The sequence below is a fragment of the Micromys minutus genome, assembly GCF_963924665.1.
Source record: "Micromys minutus genome assembly, chromosome: 1".
Classification (NCBI taxonomy): Eukaryota; Metazoa; Chordata; class Mammalia; order Rodentia; family Muridae; genus Micromys; species Micromys minutus.
Window position 1 is genome coordinate 218,440,202 of NC_137969.1, and position 17,583 is coordinate 218,457,784.

At 43.1% G+C, this 17,583-nt stretch overlaps 1 protein-coding gene across 1 annotated transcript in view; it reads left to right on the forward strand.

Moving 5' to 3' along the window:
- The window catches only part of SLC38A6 (solute carrier family 38 member 6), a gene marked incomplete at its 5' end in the record, with an annotated part of 59,402 nt that extends 43,734 nt beyond the window's left edge, over positions 1 to 15,668 (forward strand). Inside the window, 8 exons of the mRNA XM_080927309.1 lie at positions 3,641 to 3,706; positions 3,937 to 3,990; positions 5,923 to 6,002; positions 6,655 to 6,755; positions 12,450 to 12,574; positions 13,672 to 13,816; positions 13,999 to 14,093; positions 14,359 to 15,668. Coding sequence (XP_080783435.1) covers positions 3,641 to 3,706; positions 3,937 to 3,990; positions 5,923 to 6,002; positions 6,655 to 6,755; positions 12,450 to 12,574; positions 13,672 to 13,816; positions 13,999 to 14,093; positions 14,359 to 14,439 — 747 coding nt within the window. The 3' untranslated portion in view covers positions 14,440 to 15,668. The remainder of the gene's footprint in view (positions 1 to 3,640; positions 3,707 to 3,936; positions 3,991 to 5,922; positions 6,003 to 6,654; positions 6,756 to 12,449; positions 12,575 to 13,671; positions 13,817 to 13,998; positions 14,094 to 14,358) is intronic.
- Between the last annotated feature and the right edge of the window lie 1,915 nt (positions 15,669 to 17,583).

Genomic DNA, 17,583 nt, shown 5'->3' on the forward strand with positions numbered 1-17,583 from the left:
ACTGATAAATGAATCAAGGGGAGATGTCACACATAAACAATCTGACTCCAAAGCTGGGAAGATAGTTTAGCTGGTAGAGACTCTCCAAAGGCAAAATGAATAAACCCTGAGTAACAGGGTCCGAGATTGACTTCTGACCTCCACATGTGCATACACACACGTGAGCACACAGCCACACAAACATGCAACCACATACCCACTATGTATATGCACACTAGTCATGTTTGCATTACACATGTCTTTGGTTAAATCATCTTCTGAGAGACAGGATAGAGCAACTTAGCCCTGATTTCTCTCTTCATAAGCATTTATATCGTAAGGAATTTGTTAAGGTTGAAATATTTAACAGTGCTTGGCCATTTTATAATTTATCTACATTAAAATTATCCTTCCACCCACCTTAATTGTTGTTCAGGTAGTGACAATTTAGCACATAGTTTTTAGGTTCCATACTATAGAGAGAAACAGTATGTATTTTCATCGTAAGGTAGTGTTGAGAAGTATCTACATGGTTAGACGGTATCCCACATACACATAGGAATGTATGGACCTTAACCAAGTGTAGATAACATACTGAATTTTACCCCGGCGCTTAATCAACAAGGCAAGCATTTCATAGGTAGAAGTAATTCAGTTTTCACAGTCAATAGCTTAGCACAGGTGGAATGTATTGATACAATATGTCTATTATAGTGTTTTGTTTCTGCTGGGGCAGATACTCTCTAATTCAATGCAGATTTCTGCTGCAGGAGTCACATGGAAATAATTCTTCCATATTAATCGTGATGCTCCACAAATCATCTACTTGGATTTCTACCTGTGAGAAGCGTTGAAATTTAAATTCTAACAAGACCATGAAGAGTATACTTGTTTAATGCTTTTTTAAAAAGATTTATTTATTATATATAAGTACACTGTAGCTGTCTTCAGACACACCAGAAGAGGGCATCGGATCCCATTACAGATGGTTGTGAGCCACCATGTGGTTGCTGAGAACTGAACTCAGGACCTCTGGAAGAAGTCAGTGCTCTTAACCGCTGAGCTATCTCTTCAGCCTCTGGTATTTTTTGTTTTTGTTTTGTTTTGTTTTTGTTTTTTTAAGACAGGCTTTTACAATGTAACTATGGCTGTTCATGAGCTTACTCCATAGACCAAATAGGCCTGGAATTCACAGAATTCTATCTGCTTATGCCTCTGCCTCCTGAGAGCTGGGATTTAAGCTGTGCTCTACCATGCTCAGCTAACTGACTTTTTAAAAACCATGCGCCAGTTTTTTTAAGTGTGAGACTCCCCGTGATCTCTCCTGTCTTGAGGCTGAGCCCTGTCCTCCACTCCTCACCTGTCTCGGCATCTCTGTCCATTGATTATTTTAGAATGTGTATGTATATGTCTGTTACATTTATATCATATCTTATAGAGTTGATCCAGAAAACATTTTTTATTAATTTTATTGAGTATTTTCTTTATTTACATTTCAAAAGTTATACCCTTTTCCCCTCCCCCACTCTCCTTCCTCCTCCTCTTCCTCAACTTGTTCCCATGAAGGTGCTCCCTCTCCCAGTCACCCTCTCTACCTCAGTGCCTTGTCTGGTTGATGATGTTGTTCTTCCCGTGAGCTTGCTAGCCTTTCAGCTCCTTCAGTCCTTTCCTTAGCTCTTTCACTGGGGTCCCTGTGTTCAGTCCGATGTTAGGCTGCAAGCATCCTCATGTGTATCTGTATGACTCTGGCAGAGCCTCTCATCTGGTTCCTGCCAGTAGACGCTTGGGAGGGGTGGAGAGAGTTGATGGAATCTCTAAGGAATATGGCAGACAGTTAGCTGGGAGCTGCCCTGCAGAAATGGTGGCTTTGAGGAGGGTGAAAAAAGGGCTTTTGTGCAAGTGCATTCAGCATTTTTAGTGCCTAAGGTGATTTTTCTTATTCTCTTTCCATCCTCCAGAGTTACCTTCTTACCCAGTCTGTCTTCAGCGCCAAGCAAGGACTCCCTGTGACTCTCTCCTCTCTTGTGGTTGGGTCTCTGCCCACTCCTCACCTGTCCACATCTCTCTCCACCCCCTTCCACCGTGCAGGTCTGAAGCTGGAATGACCCACAGAAATTCGCTGTAATGATGGAATTTATTGTAAAATCACGTTGCCAGTAATTCTTTCAAATCAATGAAACAGGCTATATTGCATTATGAAGGATTTGGCTTGGCATTCAAAGCCTGGTGCTCAGCAGGCTCAGGAAGGCAGGAGGTACTGTTTCTGTCAGAGACTACCCCCTTTCCACTGACACACACACACACACACACACACACACACACACTCCCCACACACACACACATACATACACACCCCACACACACACACACATACATACACACACACATACACACACATACATACACACACACACACATACATACACACACACACACACACACACACACACACACACACACACACACACACACACACACACACACGGTAAGAGGAGAACAGAAGACACTGCATTTAGAACAGCATCAATAGAGCTGAGGAGCCCAGAAGGCCTGCTTCTCTCTCTAGCTACCTTCCTGCTCACCCTACACTTAATCTCTCTTTTAAAACAAAACAAACAAAAACCCAACTTTTTAGGAAAGAAGACAATGAGATTCTAGGTTCTTGTTTTGTTCTTGTCTCTTGATGCATTGATGGTTGGAGTTGGTTTTATATTGAAAACTGACCTGGAAATGCCCAGTTTGTCCTTAGACACCCCACCCCCTTTAGGTTTAGATTTTAAATTAAAAGTGACTCTTGGGTTCACTCATTAACTTAATCCTAAAAGTGTGTGTTTTCTTTAGATTTATCACTGTATAAAATTTTGATTGAATTTGTTAAAATCCCAAACTAGATAAGTTCCAAATAGGAATAGTATTTACTTACTGGTCTCCTGCAAAGACAAATACTTCCTTTCTTCTCTCTGCCCCTTTGTATGCTGGGATTTAGCCTGGAGCAAACATTTACAGAGTAATTATGTGCCTGCAACAAGGGCTACAATGGCAGTGTTGACACAGCCACAACTGTGGCTCTAGGAACAGGATGGCCACAATTAGGAGTCAAATCCTAAAACATGCCCATTGATGGTTTCTGGGAAACAACTTCCCTCTGGATTTCGGGTTTCTTCTGATTTTTTTAAAAGTTGTAGTTTTACCAGCTGGCTCTGCACTGGCCACAGCCCTCTCCACGTTCACCAGTAGCACAAAGGGAAAAACTGAAGAGGTGAAAGTGTGTGTTCCCTAGAATGCCAGCGAGCACACTTGGAGTGAAAGTCTGCCCTCGGTTCCGCCTGCTCTTCAGCTGTGTGCCACTGCCGGGAATACAGTTATTGAAGACATGCCTCCTCTTGGAGTCGCACTTTAAAAACAAAGCCAGGAGCTGCTGACACAAGACCACACTGAGCCTTTAGTGGCAAGATTCCCGCTGATCAGATATAAAGCCTCTTGTCATCCTTCCCCTTCCCCTCAGCCCAGTGACCACACTAAAGGGTGACCCCATTCTTTCTGGGGAAAATCGGAGCATCGAGGAGTCTTCTGTTAGCCTCTTGTTTTTGGTTTATTGAGAACATCAGCTCGTGATTTTTATTGCAGATTGTCTAAGTGCTGGTTGCATTTACTTTTATAGGTAGTAATTAAAAAATGGGCCATTCCTTGTCCTGTGACCTTAAATTGCATCAATGCAGTCTTCCAGGTAATAATTTTTAGCTTTTTTATTTTTAACTTTTCAACTAAAAAAAGAAATGGAAGATAAATGATTATTTTTCTAATTGGTGAAAGGTAATGGTTACGTAGCAGTTTAGAACTTTTCTTTGAAGTAATTTGATTTGAAATTCTAGTAGTAATAAATTCATCATATTTGTTGATGTATTCTGACTTTTAATAGCTATTGGTTTTTCTTTTCCCCTCAATACTCTTAAACAGATTTCAAACGCTACAGATGACTGTAAACCAAAGCTCTTTCATTTCTCCAAAGAGGTGTGTAAGTTATTAACAGATACTTTGGGTTGATTTTTCACATTTCAAGTTTTAAGAGATTTGTGTTACAGAGTCTCTTAGGTCTTTGTACCTGTAACTAATTAATTTTCATGAAAGTGCTAAGTATAGGATTGCCTACCAGAAGAATAATATTATTTAACACAGGGTGGCCCATTATGAAACAGCCACCTTTTTCTTTTCTTTCTTTTGGCATGCTTTTAAATGGAGCCTGTTTTAAATGGGCCTTTGCCTAAAAGAACAGATTTACCAAATGTCTGGTCTGGCCAGTAAGGTCCTCTGTGGATACGGTTTTCCTGTTGCGCTCTGGACTTGTAAAGCTAAATCGCCAATTACATCAAAAACCCCCTCCCTGGTGAGTAGGACTTTGGTCTCTAGCTAAACAGCCTCATCAATGGGCCAGCACTGAGTACTGCCAGTGCACCTTCTGAGCAGCTTTCCAGTGGAATTTATGATGTTCAGAGCAGAGACCAGAAACCCAAGTCCCATGCCCACGCTAAGAGAACTGTGGGATCAGGACATGCCTGTAAGAGTCCCTGAGCACAAGCAGACAAACAGGCTGGCGTTTACATGGTCCCTGCTTTACTCTAGTGGAAACGGCTGAGTTTCCCTGTTTCTGGGACCTCCTCCTCTCTGCTGTGTTTCTCTGCTGCAGTGTTGTTTTCTAGGTCCCACGCCGACTCTCCTCCCTCCGTATGCAGCTCTGTTAGTGTAGAATGTTAATGTGGTTAGTCCTCCGTGCAAAGCTTTCCCTTTCATCTCCAGTTTATAACTAAGAATGTCTCCCAAGCCTTTCACAGGAGGTCCCCACATCTTTCACATTTGAAGACCTCCGTGGGCCTTAAAGATCAGGGTAGGGTAACTGAGCAGTAGATGAAGCAGAGAACTTGTGTCTTAAGCTTTTGTTCCCCTAACACAGCTTCCTAGGCACCATATCCCAAAGTCTGTCTTCTTCTGGAACTTCTTTTGGTGAAGAGCCCAACACTAGCTCAGGAGAAATATTTTTAGACAGGAGAAGAGAAAATCATTACCATCCATTTGTTAAAAACAGAACTTTAATTTAGAGGGTAATAATGTTTGGCTTGCTAGCTTTCTCTGGCTCTTGTTAAGTATTCTAATAATAATTTTTAAAGAAACTTTAGGTTTATGTATTTCATGGGATCCTAAGGAGTTTTTTGGGTTTAGAATTAATGATCTTTGTGCTCATTAAGAAAGATCTTGGTCATGGATTCTGGCAGTACAAAGATGTGGCTTCTATTTAGAGTACTTAGTTAGACTGAGTAAGTGAAAGCAGATTCAAAATCATTGGTGTTGCTGCTGCTTGGGTAGTGAGATGTATTTAAATCATGCATACCTTAAGAATGACTGGAATTATAATCAAAAATATTTTAAATACAGCTGTTTATATGTTACCTAAATTAGTTTTATTTTATCCAAATAATGTAGAAGGTGATAATTGTAATAAAGCAACATAATATGAGAGGCCAGCCAGAAACTGTTGTGGTCAGAATAAGCAATCCATCTGTAAGTATAGTAGTTGCTGGTGACTGCAGACACTCCCCTCACACCCCTCCACACCCCCTCCCCGTGTCTGTCTCTCTTCTCATGAAGACATCATTCACAAAAGATGGCATACATTTGACTAAATTCTTTTTAAAAAGAACTTTACTGTTGGGCTGGCAAGATGGTCAGTTGTACTGTTGTTGAGTGTCTGCAGCCAAGCCCGAGGGCCTGACCCCCAAGCCCTGATGACTCCCACCAGTTTTCCTCTGACCTCTGCAAGTGCCAGGTGGCATGGGTGTGGGCATGCACATATACAAAAATAGATAAAAATAAATAAAACAGAAGAACTGAGTTTCTTATCAAATAAAATTACGTAGCATTTAATAGTATTTTCTTCTGACTTTTTTTCAGAGTGTTTACGCCATACCAACCATGGCTTTTTCATTTCTCTGCCATACCTCAGTGTTGCCTATATACTGTGAGCTTCAAAGGTACTGTAGAACCCGTGGCCCTCAGATCTAATCATCTTCTCATTTATGAATCTTTGCCTGTTCTCCTGAATTCTAAGTGTTAGTTTAAAACAAACAAGGCAGCTGTCTTAGTCAGGTTTTAGTGCTGTGAAGAGACAACTCTTATAAAGGACAATATTTAATTTGGATTATGGTTCAGAGGTTTGGTTCATTGTCATCACAGTGGGAAGCATAACAGTGTTCGAGGAGACATGGTGCTGGAGAAGCCAAAAGTGTATCCATAGGCATCAGGCAGAGACTGTGGCACACTGTGCATACCATGGACATAGGAGACCTCATAGGGCCATGAATATAGCCCACCCCCACAGTGACATGCTTCTTCCAACAAGGCCACACCTTCTAATAGTGCCATTCCCTATGAGAAAGCATTCAAACAGGAGTTCATGGGAGCCATTCCTATTCAAACCACCACAGCCAAGAACTAATTCTGTCCTCACTGGGAATGTTGCCAGTGACACCATCTCTGTCTGTGAGTGTCGACTTATAGATTCTGGTGTGTAGTCATCGATGAACTCATGGCCTTATTGTTCCTGACTGTCCTGCGATGTTTGTTTCTTCAGATATGAGTCAGATCACTGACTTTGTCAACCTTTCCTGCTTTGTTTTGTTTCAGCCCTTCAAAGAAAAGGATGCAGAATGTGACCAACACAGCAATTGCGTTGAGTTTCCTGGTTTACTTTGTGTCTGCACTGTTTGGCTACCTCACTTTTTATGGTAAGTATATTTTTAATTCTTAATTATGTGACGGAAGGACAGATGCCCTCACCCCACCTGAGGCCATTTCAGCACTGTGGTGGATCTGACAAGTCAAGCTTTTAAGATTAATTGCTTTGTAGGTTTGTAGGAAAATTTTGTCTTCTTTTGAGACTTTTGTCTTTATTTCGAATTTATTTAAATGTATGTGTTCGTGTCTGAGTGTGAATTTGTCTGTGTAACTGCAGTGCCCAGGGAGGTCAGAGAGTCCCTGGAAGCTGGTGTTACATGTGGCTTTGAGCCTCCCAACTTGAGTGTCAAACTCCTGTTTCCCATGAGAGCAGTACACATTCCTAACAGCTAAGCCATCTCTCAAGCCCTACATTTTTTTTCTTAGACTTTTATATAAAACTATAGGCATATTGGTATCTCTATAAAATAATGCTTTGGGTCTTTTTAAGTTGTATATTCAGGGCTGGGGGGGGGGGTATGGTGGCGCACACTTTTAATCCCAGCACTCAAGAGACAGCGACGGGTGGATCTCTGAGTTTGAGGCCAGCCTGGTCTACAATAGTGAGTACCAAGATATACAGAAAGACCTTGTCACCAAATAAAATAAAGTAAAAATTCTACACATCCAATATGTTAGATTCTAGATGATAAGCTTAGAGGTTGGGAGAGTAAAGCTGTCCCTAACTACAGAAGAACAACTCCAGAACAGACAGTGGAACGCACTCAGCTGTGGGCATCTCTGCCTTCAGACCTCACCCGTAGTCTGTGTTTAAGCACCTGGCTGCCTCTGCTTCACAGGGCCTTCCTCTTCAGATTCCTTAAGGACACTTGTAAAGTATAAAGCTTAAGCCAAATTTTCCCTTGTTTATTCTGGAGACACGTCCTGCGTAGTTTGTGGGGGGGGGGTTCCTTTTTCAACAAGAACGTCGAGAACAGAAGCAAAGTCTAGAACAAGAAAGAAAAGCAGAATCTGCAAAGATCACATCATAGCACCCAGCGCTCGGCTGGCCCAGCTTCCCAAGCACACTTCACCTCAGTAATGTTTCCATAGTAAAGGCAAGCTCTTGGCTGTTACTACTTGCGAATGTGTATCTTTTGGTGACCTGCATGATGGCTTTGTGCACCTTTCTGGTTTTGTCACCAGCTGTTGGCCTTTATTAATACGTATCTCCTTGCTTTCCCATGCTGCAAGTCTTTAGACAATGTTTTCTTACACCAGGGGGCACAGCCTAGGCCCAGTGAGAAGAGGATTGCTTTTGAAATCCAGCAAGCCTGTGTTGCGGAACTAATTGCCATACCCTCGATAGCCCTGTGGCCTTGAGTTATTCTCAGTGCCAATCCATAGTGTGAGCATAACTGAAAAGGGTTGCAGTGCGACAGAAATGAGTTCTGCGTGCAGCACTACTGCAGTATTCAGCTCATAACAATCCTTCCCAAATGAGAGCTGTTCCCAGGTGTATATTAGCGCCATCCTAACTGGTGTGATTGTATCCTGTGTCAGCATTGTGCTTCTAGTCATTCTTAGCTGGGTGTTGGTTGTAAACATGGGTACATGTTTGCGCATGTGTAGGTGGAGGTTCCAGGACAAACCTTCCACCTTGTTTTTTGAGGCAGAGCTTCACATCTGGCCTGGGATTTACAAGTAGGCCAGCAGCTGTAAGGACTCCACCCGTCTGCCTCCCAGCACTGGGGCTATCAGCACATGTCATCGGATTTCTTTAAAGACTGATGCTAGGGACTGAACAGAGATCCTTGTAACTGCAAAGTAGCCCTTCTACCAACCGAGCCTCTCTCAGACCTCTTACCGACAGCTTCTCAGTGTGCGCTCTGCCGCCTGGCGGTTTGTGTGTGTGAGCGACTGCTGTGCTCTTTTCGTGTGGGACACATGTGCGTTTGCTCTGTTTGTTTTCTCCTCCTCGTCTGTTCTTTCAGTAGCAACAAAGGGCATCCCTGTGACCGGAGTCTGAGCTTGTGCTCATTTAATCCCGTGCAGGATGAGAGCAGTGTGGTTCTGTGGGCATCACCCTGAAAAGCGTGTTTTCCAGGCTCAGCACAGTGCCTGCTGCCCAGGGCAGTGAGAGGAGGCAGGTTGTCAGCCTTCCCTCCTTCAAAATAAAACAAAATCTCTACATGTACATGCTGCATTTGGGGCTGTTAGGTTTTCTAGTCTAGAGACGGTGAACTCAGTCAAACCTTTCTTAGTAAGTTCCTAAAAGCGGGTTCTTGGCTTTCAAAGAGATATACTGTGCCCCACGGCTGCGTATGTTCCTAAGTGCAATTATTACCCATTATAAACACTCCTGATTATCACGTACTGAGGTTCTTAGGACTAAAAGAGTTTCAAATTTATGAATCTTGATGGTTTTAGAATGTTGGATGCCATGGTCGGTGAGTTTTGGGTTTCAGCGTATTTGACACTTTCAATTTCCGCGGCAATGCTGCCCACCCTGCCCTCACTTCGGCCGTCTTCAGTGTCGATTGGAACCGAGTAAATACCGATCCTTCCTCCCTGTGGGTCAACAGAACAACTGGGAGAAGTCCCCAGTTCCACTCATATCCAGGATAACTGGGAAATAGTCACATGAATCCCATGAGCAACTGGGTGCTTCCAAGCTCTGGGAAACCTAGCTAGGAGCACCTAGAGTGGAGGTGGGAAGGTGATTCAGCCAATGAGCCGGCATCTAAGCAAGGGTCAGGTGTTTTATTAAGGCTGCTCTGTCCTCTCTGTTTAGATTGACTAAAGAGGTCACTACCTTTAGGATGAAGTGGAGCTAAAGCTTGGGTTCTAGCTTCCTTTTTCCAAATCTACAAATCTCCAAAGCCTTCAACACTCTGCTACCTTCAAAAAAACATAAAGCCCAGGCTGGGTTCCTTTGTCCTGGGTTCTAATTAAAGTGATCTTTAGAAAACCATGGCTTACCTAAGCCCCTGTCATGTTTATCTGTTATCTATACAGATGAAATGTTTCCTAGACAGGGATTTGCTGCGATGTCAAGTAAAGCTGTCAGGATGACTCTAACTTAACCTCTTCTCCATAGCCTGTGAGCTTCCAGAAGCTGTGCACTGCAGGAATTCCCAGCTGATAAGATCACCCAGTGGGTATGGGCTGGCAGGAGACAGCGCCCTCCCAAAGACAGAGGGCGCATGTGATAGTTTGTTCCTTGTAGCACTTCCTTTGCCCCACCGTTAATCACAGTGAAGAAATACCTTCTACTGTGGCTTTTAATCCGTGTAGTCTAAGCAGTCCTTGTCAGCAAGAAATGGTCATTTTGGTAGGCCCCACCTAAAGTTCAGACATACAATGCATCTTTTTAGGTTAGCAGTCTCATCCTCGATCAGTAAGATGACCTGTCCTGGAATAAAGGCAGCTTTCTAAATGCACACCAGTATTCTTTCTGCTACTTATGGAAATCATCCCTGGTGTTTTTAAACGGGTCTACACATGATGCCACTGGTCCAAATGACTTGCAGAAATCACCATTAAGTCCTTTCAGATATCTGTGACACTTTCTTAGTCCAGATAAGTGTGTTATAGTCTGTTCCTTAGATAAGAATGCAGAGTGGCTAATTCAGAAGGTTTTCACCCTGAAAAAGGATTTCTAGTAAATGTAGTTATTCATACTTCTAGAACTGGTTGCAATCTTTATCTAGACGCTCAAAGCTTAGTTAGTATTGTTACTATGACTTCTGTCATAATTATGATATATCATATTGTGGCTTTTGTCAGATTAATGTGGCCTCTAAATGTCAACCTGCATTAATAACATTAGTTCTCATCACAGATGTTAAAGAGGAAAAGTGTTCCTCAGGTGAGCCAGGCCAGTGCCCAACTTTGGATAGCCAGGCCATTTTAATGTCTGTGAGGTTGTTAAGTAAGAAGTGTTAATAGCTCATTTTACGACTCAGAAAATGGAAATAAAGTAGTTTGACATATTTCTCCAAAGACTCACAAGTGTCTCACAGGTTTGAAAACAGAACCCAGATTTCTTGGCTCTTCCTAGCTAGCTTGTTCTTATTCTCTAGTTCCTGTTCTTAGCACTGTGGACAGTTGTGTTCTCTCCTGTGCCCATGGTTGCTAGCCTGGTTCACCATCCTCTCCTGTGCCCGTGGTTGCTAGCCTGGTTCACCATCCTCTCCTGTGCCCATGGTTGCTAGCCTGGTTCACCATCCTCTCCTGTGCCCGTGGTTGCTAGCCTGGTTCACCATCCTCTCCTGTGCCCGTGGTTGCTAGCCTGGTTCACCATCCTCTCCTGTGCCCATGGTTGCTAGCCTGGTTCACCATCCTCTCCTGTGCCCGTGGTTGCTAGCCTCATTCCTCCTTCTATCTTAGTTACATTCCTCATTGCTGCAACAATATACATGAAGTGCAAAGCAACCTGAAGGAGAAAGGATTCACTGTGGCTCACAGTGGCCAGAGCTGGTGAGAAGAATCAGGAGTAATGAAGTCCTGCCCCGCACACTGTCTTCTCTTTTCTACAGTCTGGCATCCACGTCCATGGGACTTAACACTCTGTCCTATCTTAAGTTCAGACTGATCTTTGTCCAGAGGTCCTGAGGTGTGGTTGAACACTCTCACTCTTCCTAGGTGACCTAGGCAAGGGAAACTTCCAGTAGAAGGAAGCTGCCAGGTAGAAAGGCGGGTTGGCCTCTACCTGTCTCTGAATGGACCTGACTTACTAAGCAAACCGTTTTCTTAACCCTCCATTGTTTCTTTTACACAAAACGGAAATGAACAAAGCTGGTACTGTACACAAAACACTCTGCAGAAGTGGAAGCAGTCCCTGGAGTACAGTTCTACACAGAACACCAGGAATCCGAGAAATGCTGGTGTTGAGGGATCACTTTATCACAAAAGTGTGGTGTGCTCTGCCCCGCTCCGCCCCCTGCTGTGTGTTGTGTTCTCAGGCAGACTGCCTGGTGCTCTCGAACCTTTGTATCGCATATTGCTATGGTGTCCAAATTCACCAGTGCACATGTAAGCACTTCACAGACACAAGTGTGTAAATCCTTTCTGTAACAGTCCAGGCAAGTTCTAAAGAGTTTGCTTCGGTTTGTGTTTTGCTTTATCTTGTTTTTGTGATTAGACCTCACTGGCCTGGAACATGCTAAGTAGACCAGGCTAGCCTCACACTCACAAAGATTCACCTGCCTCCTCCTCCCCATTGCTGTGATTACAGCCATAAACCACACCTGGTTGAGGAGATATTTTTAATATGTTTTAGTCATAATTTTGGAGATTCTGTGTGTCCTGATTTAAAACTTCTTAAAAGAGTACAAAAGCATTTACATAGACTAGCAAGATGTCCCAGAAGGTAAAAGCACTTGCCACCAAGCCCAATGACCAAAGTTTGATCCCAGGACCCACGTGGCAGAAGGAAAGAACCCACTCATGCATGTTGTCCTCTGAGCTCCACGTGTGTGCAATGGCACAGGCACCCCAAGTAAGGAAATAAATTCTGTAATAATCATGTAAAAATGTAGTGCATGTCAGAAAGTAGGGTGCATCTCAAGAAAACACTTAGTATCTTTGTGTTTTCTAGTACAGAGAGAAAAAGGCCAGAAATTAATTTCAGAATGGTATTCGAACCTAGTACAATGAACCAGTAATGCAAGAGAAAAAAAATGTTGGTATTATTGGCATAGTGGTACAAAGTTTATCATTTGACCCTGATTGCTGCTGTTGTTGCTTTAATGTATTTACAGACAAAGTGGAGTCAGAATTACTACAAGGTTATAGTAAATACTTGCCACATGATGTTATTGTCATGGCTGTGAAGTTATGCATACTGTTTGCTGTGCTTCTGACAGTCCCTCTAATCCACTTCCCTGTAAGTATGCCTAAAGGTTTTGTTGCTGGTGTCGTGGCTCCGTAATATGGCAACACTAATGCTTTGCAGACCAGAACCTCTGAATCACATCTAGCCTTGTGTATCTTATTCATTTGTCAAGTAATTGATCCAAGACCTCATACTAGCATATGGTCCCATGAAAGCACAAAAACAACAGTGAACCTCAGAGCTAATTTGTGCTTTCTGAGATTCAGTTTAGATTTACCTCTCCTTCAGTTTTGTTTCCAATTTAGAGACTATAGTTCTAAAGTTTAGGGGTTTTCTTGGGGGGGGGGGTGTCTTCCTATATTCTGTTTTCAAAAGAAGAGAAAGTCTATTCAGCAAAAATAAGCTTCTGTTGGTCTATTGCTTCTTCCCGCGGGGGAAGCCAGTTCACTCAGGCTTCAGACTCGCTGTAGAATTTAAGAGGCAGAGCAGATTCCCATTCTGCACCCAGTTGCTACACATAAGAATCTTAAGAATTTCCGTGAAAATGAAAACAACAGCCTTGGCTAGAAAAGCTTCTGCATGGGTGTCTTGAACTCATATGAGTTCTTAAAGACTGGGACCTCCAGGAATCCTTGCCCCTCCCTGGGAGACCACAGGATCAGGGGTCCAGCCAGGGCTAGATAAACTTGTGGGCTGGGGCTGCCAGCGGCCTGCCCTGGCAGTGGGAGATGTGGGAAACGCTTTTGTGTTTCATGCCGCAGAACAGATAACAAAAATAAAACAGAAAATGCTGTTTCTCTTCCATGCCATGTTTTGTTTTCTACTTGAAAGTTTTTCTGTCGAGTTTAATGAAAATCATTCTTTGTGATTTCATAACACAGTGTTATTGTTTGTAATTCTTTAAATTGTAAAACCTGAAAAAATTGCCTGTGAAACTTTCACGTGAAATTTAAGGAAAATAATTTTGATGAAGCTCACTCAGAAAGGTTTATCCATATGAAAACACCACATAATGATAGTTTGTACTGCATCTGGGGAATATAGATGGGTTGGGGTAGAAGTGTTGTGGTTCTTATACACGTTTCTCTGAGGAAACACCATACCCTTTGCCCTCTCCCTTTGTCTGAACTTCTTTTTCTGCTGTATAGGCCAGAAAAGCTTTAATGATGATACTTTTCTCAAATTATCCATTTTCCTGGATCCGTCATTCTCTGACCACATTAGCTCTCAACATCGTCATCGTTTTACTTGCAATATATGTTCCTGACATTAGAAATGTGTTTGGTGTCGTTGGTAAGTTTTCCACTTTAAAAAAAAAAAGTACTAAAAGGTGCGGGGACATATCTCGTCAGTGGTAGGGCAGCTCCCAGCGTGGGTGGACTCCTTGGGTTTGATTCCGGCCCCACGAAAGTAAGAGGGATAATGAGGTCGGAACTCTCACAGCTGAGCTGACACGGCTTCTTTTTTTCTCATAGGCGCCAGCACGTCGACTTGTTTGATTTTTGTGTTCCCAGGGTTATTTTATCTTAAACTCAGCCTAGAAGATCTTCTCTCATGGAAAAAGCTTGGGGTAGGTTGTTTCTAGCTGTTTGATGCTTCCATTTTAAGGAATAGTCTCCTTGTCACTATGTCTAAGAAGACGGTGTATCTTAGTATACAAAGTACATTTTAGAGTCTGGCATGAGGACTCGAGCTCTTAGGGGGTTGAGGCTGGAGGACTGTTGAGTGAGGCTAGCCTGTGCTACAGAGTGAGGGCCCATGTACTGACCCTGAATCAAAGTCCACTGGGGAGAGGGAAGGAGGAATCTCACTCCGCATCTCCTTTGTCTCTACAGGCTTTGTTCCTGCTCATCACAGGCACTGTGGTTGGAAGCTTCAGTTTGGCGCTCATCATTTTTGACTGGGTCAACAAATGAAAACAAAAAATGTTTTTTATTATGAAGAATAACTTACCTCTACAAACAAGAAGGGATCATAATAGTAGGCACCATATATGAAAATTATACTCTCAGGAGAATTGTTAACAGGAAAGCAGGACAGAGCAGCAGTATGAATTTAGCCATTTTAATTTTAACCAAAATTAGAAATACTCAAAATACTTGAACTGTTCTTAAGCGCACAAAGCCACTCTTTTGTTTGGGAGTTTTGTTTTTTGTGTTTTGTTTTGTGTTTGAGACAGGACCTAACTGTAAACCAGGCTGGCCTTGAACTCAAAGTGGTCTGCTGTTGGGAATTTGTTCTAATGCTTTGTCTAAATTCAGCTCCCAAAGCCGCGGGTTCCTGTCCTCAGCTGGCTTAGATTGGTAATAAAGAATTGCTGGACAGGCATTGGCTGGGCAGAAAGACGGAGGCGGGACTTTTAGATTGTGCTGGCAAGGAATAGGGGGAAGAGGAGAGTCGCCGTGACTTGGAGACAGGGATCAGATTTAAGAACTGCAGAAGAAAATCATCCAGCAATGTAGATGGAAAGGGAAAGCAGCCTGGTGGGGGGGGGGCTGCCCAATAGGTAACAGGGCAGCAAAGATAAAGCATAGATTTAGATGGTGTTTTGCCAGGAATACCAGAGGGAAATACATGCTAGCCTCTGCGAGGTTTAGAAGTGCCCAGCCATTGAGCTAGTCAAGGCATATCAAAATTAGCTGGAATGTGTACATCTTTTATTTTAGAATCCAGAGAACTCCTAGGTTGGCCCAGCTCACATGTGACCTGCCAGGAGCCAAAGCTGGTTAACCAATCCACCGCTACAGTCTGCCTGCTGCTGTTTTCTGCCAAGTGCTGGGGTTAGGAACTGTGCCACCATCCTGGCACATGCCTGGCATTTATGACTTTAAAAAAAAAAGTAATCTTATTTATTTTTTTAGAGTAGTCTTACGTTTCTAGCTATTGAGCAAATGAAATGAGGGGTTCCATATGGTGCCTTACTCCAGCTCTGTAGCTTTCCCTGCTCTGAACACCTCGTGTCAGTATGGCACAGGTTACACCAGGGGAAGCTAAAGTTGACATTAGAGTTTATTCTTGGCCACCAGATCTTCCTACCAGAATGCCATGGTTGGGGTCATGTAGGACTGAGTGTCGTTTTCAGACTGACTTCACTGATTTAATAGCTCGTTTCCTTTCAGTACTGACGAATGTCCCATTGTATGGATGTATCACGTTTGTTGGTCCACTCACCTCAAGGAAGACCTTTCTACTGCTTCTAAGTTTTGCCAACTATCAATAAAGGTGCTAGAAATGTTTGTGTGCATGTTTTTACATGATCCTTTTCAATTCTGGAGGGTGAATGCCAAGGAACATACGCTACATTGTGAAGGGTATATTGAGTTTTATAAGAAGCAGTTGTACCGTCTTGCATTATCGCCAGCCATGAGCAAGCATCCTGGAAACACATGTCCTCACCAGCATTTGGTGTTATTGCTGTGCTGTGCATTCTCGAGGTTTAACAGACTGTAATGGTGTCTCTGTTTTGAGATTCCCTGATGGCATAATATAAGCATTGCACATACTTCTGTGACCTCTGCATGTTTTCTTAGATACCTGTCTGACCCTTGCCCATTTGTAAGTTGGGTTGTTTGCTCATTGTTCAGTTTTATATCTTTGTTGTGTGTTGGATGCTTATCTTTTATGAGATAAGCATTTGCAAAGATTTTCTCTCAGTCTGGGCCTTGCCTTTCCATTTTTCTAATAAGCTTTCACAGAGAAAAAAAAGTTAATGTTAAATATAATGAATCAGGGACTAGAAAGACGGTTCAGTGGGTAAGAATACTTACTAAATGCTCTTCCAGAAGACCCAGGTTCAATTCCCAGCACCCACATGGCAGTTGACAACCAACTATAACTCCAGTCCCAGGGATCCAGCACCATCTTCTGACCTCTGCCGGCACAAAGCACACACATGGTGTTAGCATTTTGTCTAAGCTTCACCCCACAGTTACCTGCTGGCTCACTATAAAGGGGCTGCTTGTCCCCTTCTCCCTCCCTCCCTCCCTCCCTCTCTCTCTCTCTCTCTCTCTCTCTCTCTCCTACTCTGCCCTCTCACCCCTTCCCCCTTTTCTCCCTATTCCCTTGCCCCCTCTCTCTCTACAAGTTCATGGCCAGCCCCTACTCCCCTATACCCTATCCTTCCCCCCCCCCCCCGTCTCTGCTACCCTCTTAACTCCCCTCCCCACGCCTTGAATAAACTCTTTTATACTATACCATCCTGTGGCTGGTCCCTCAGGGGGAAGGGATGCCTCAGCCTGGGCCTTCAGAGGCACCCCCTTTCCCATAATATATTCCCTTTCTCTTTATCTCTTTATAAACCCAACACATGATACATACACATATATGCAGGGAAAATGCTCACTCATAAAAAAAATTAGAATGTATTTATTGGCCCAATCCAGCAAGAATACGGGTCCCAAACAGTGAGGGGTTAGGACTGAGGACCAGAACTGAGAAATAAAGGAGATGAGAGGTAAAGCAGACAAACACTAACAGGGACCAAAAAGTCACATAAGCTAATGGCTATGCCAAGCTGATTTATTAAGCTCATCACCATATGTTCTATTTGCTGGAGAGATGGGGGAACCAACTGGGTCAGCAGAAAGCTAAGAGAACATGGTGTACCTCAGACAGCTGCCCAAAGACTGAAAACCAGCCGTAGCTCAGGGAAGAGCAGGGTCCCAGAAACTATAACCTTGACTCTTGAAGCATTGGCTACAGCCCTACACATACCAAGCTTGCCAAGTCCACTCCTAGACAAGGACACAAAACTAAAGGTCCCTTTGTCCTTTTAGGAGGCCTTTAAGAAAGTCTATGGTTGGCCTGGCTCCCCACAACATATAAAGAATTTGTTTTTTTTTTTTTTTTTAAGGAATCAGTTTATTACATTTATATTGATTCTTAGTGGGCGGGATATGTTAGTGTTATGGGGAAACACTTCCCCACTGGATATGGCCCTACCTCCCAATCTTACCTGATATTTTTCTGGTGCATTTGTGTGGCTAAACGTTCTCCAAACCTCAGCTTGTCATTACAACATGTGGCATTATTGGGAAAGAGACAGATATTGATGGTCTGTC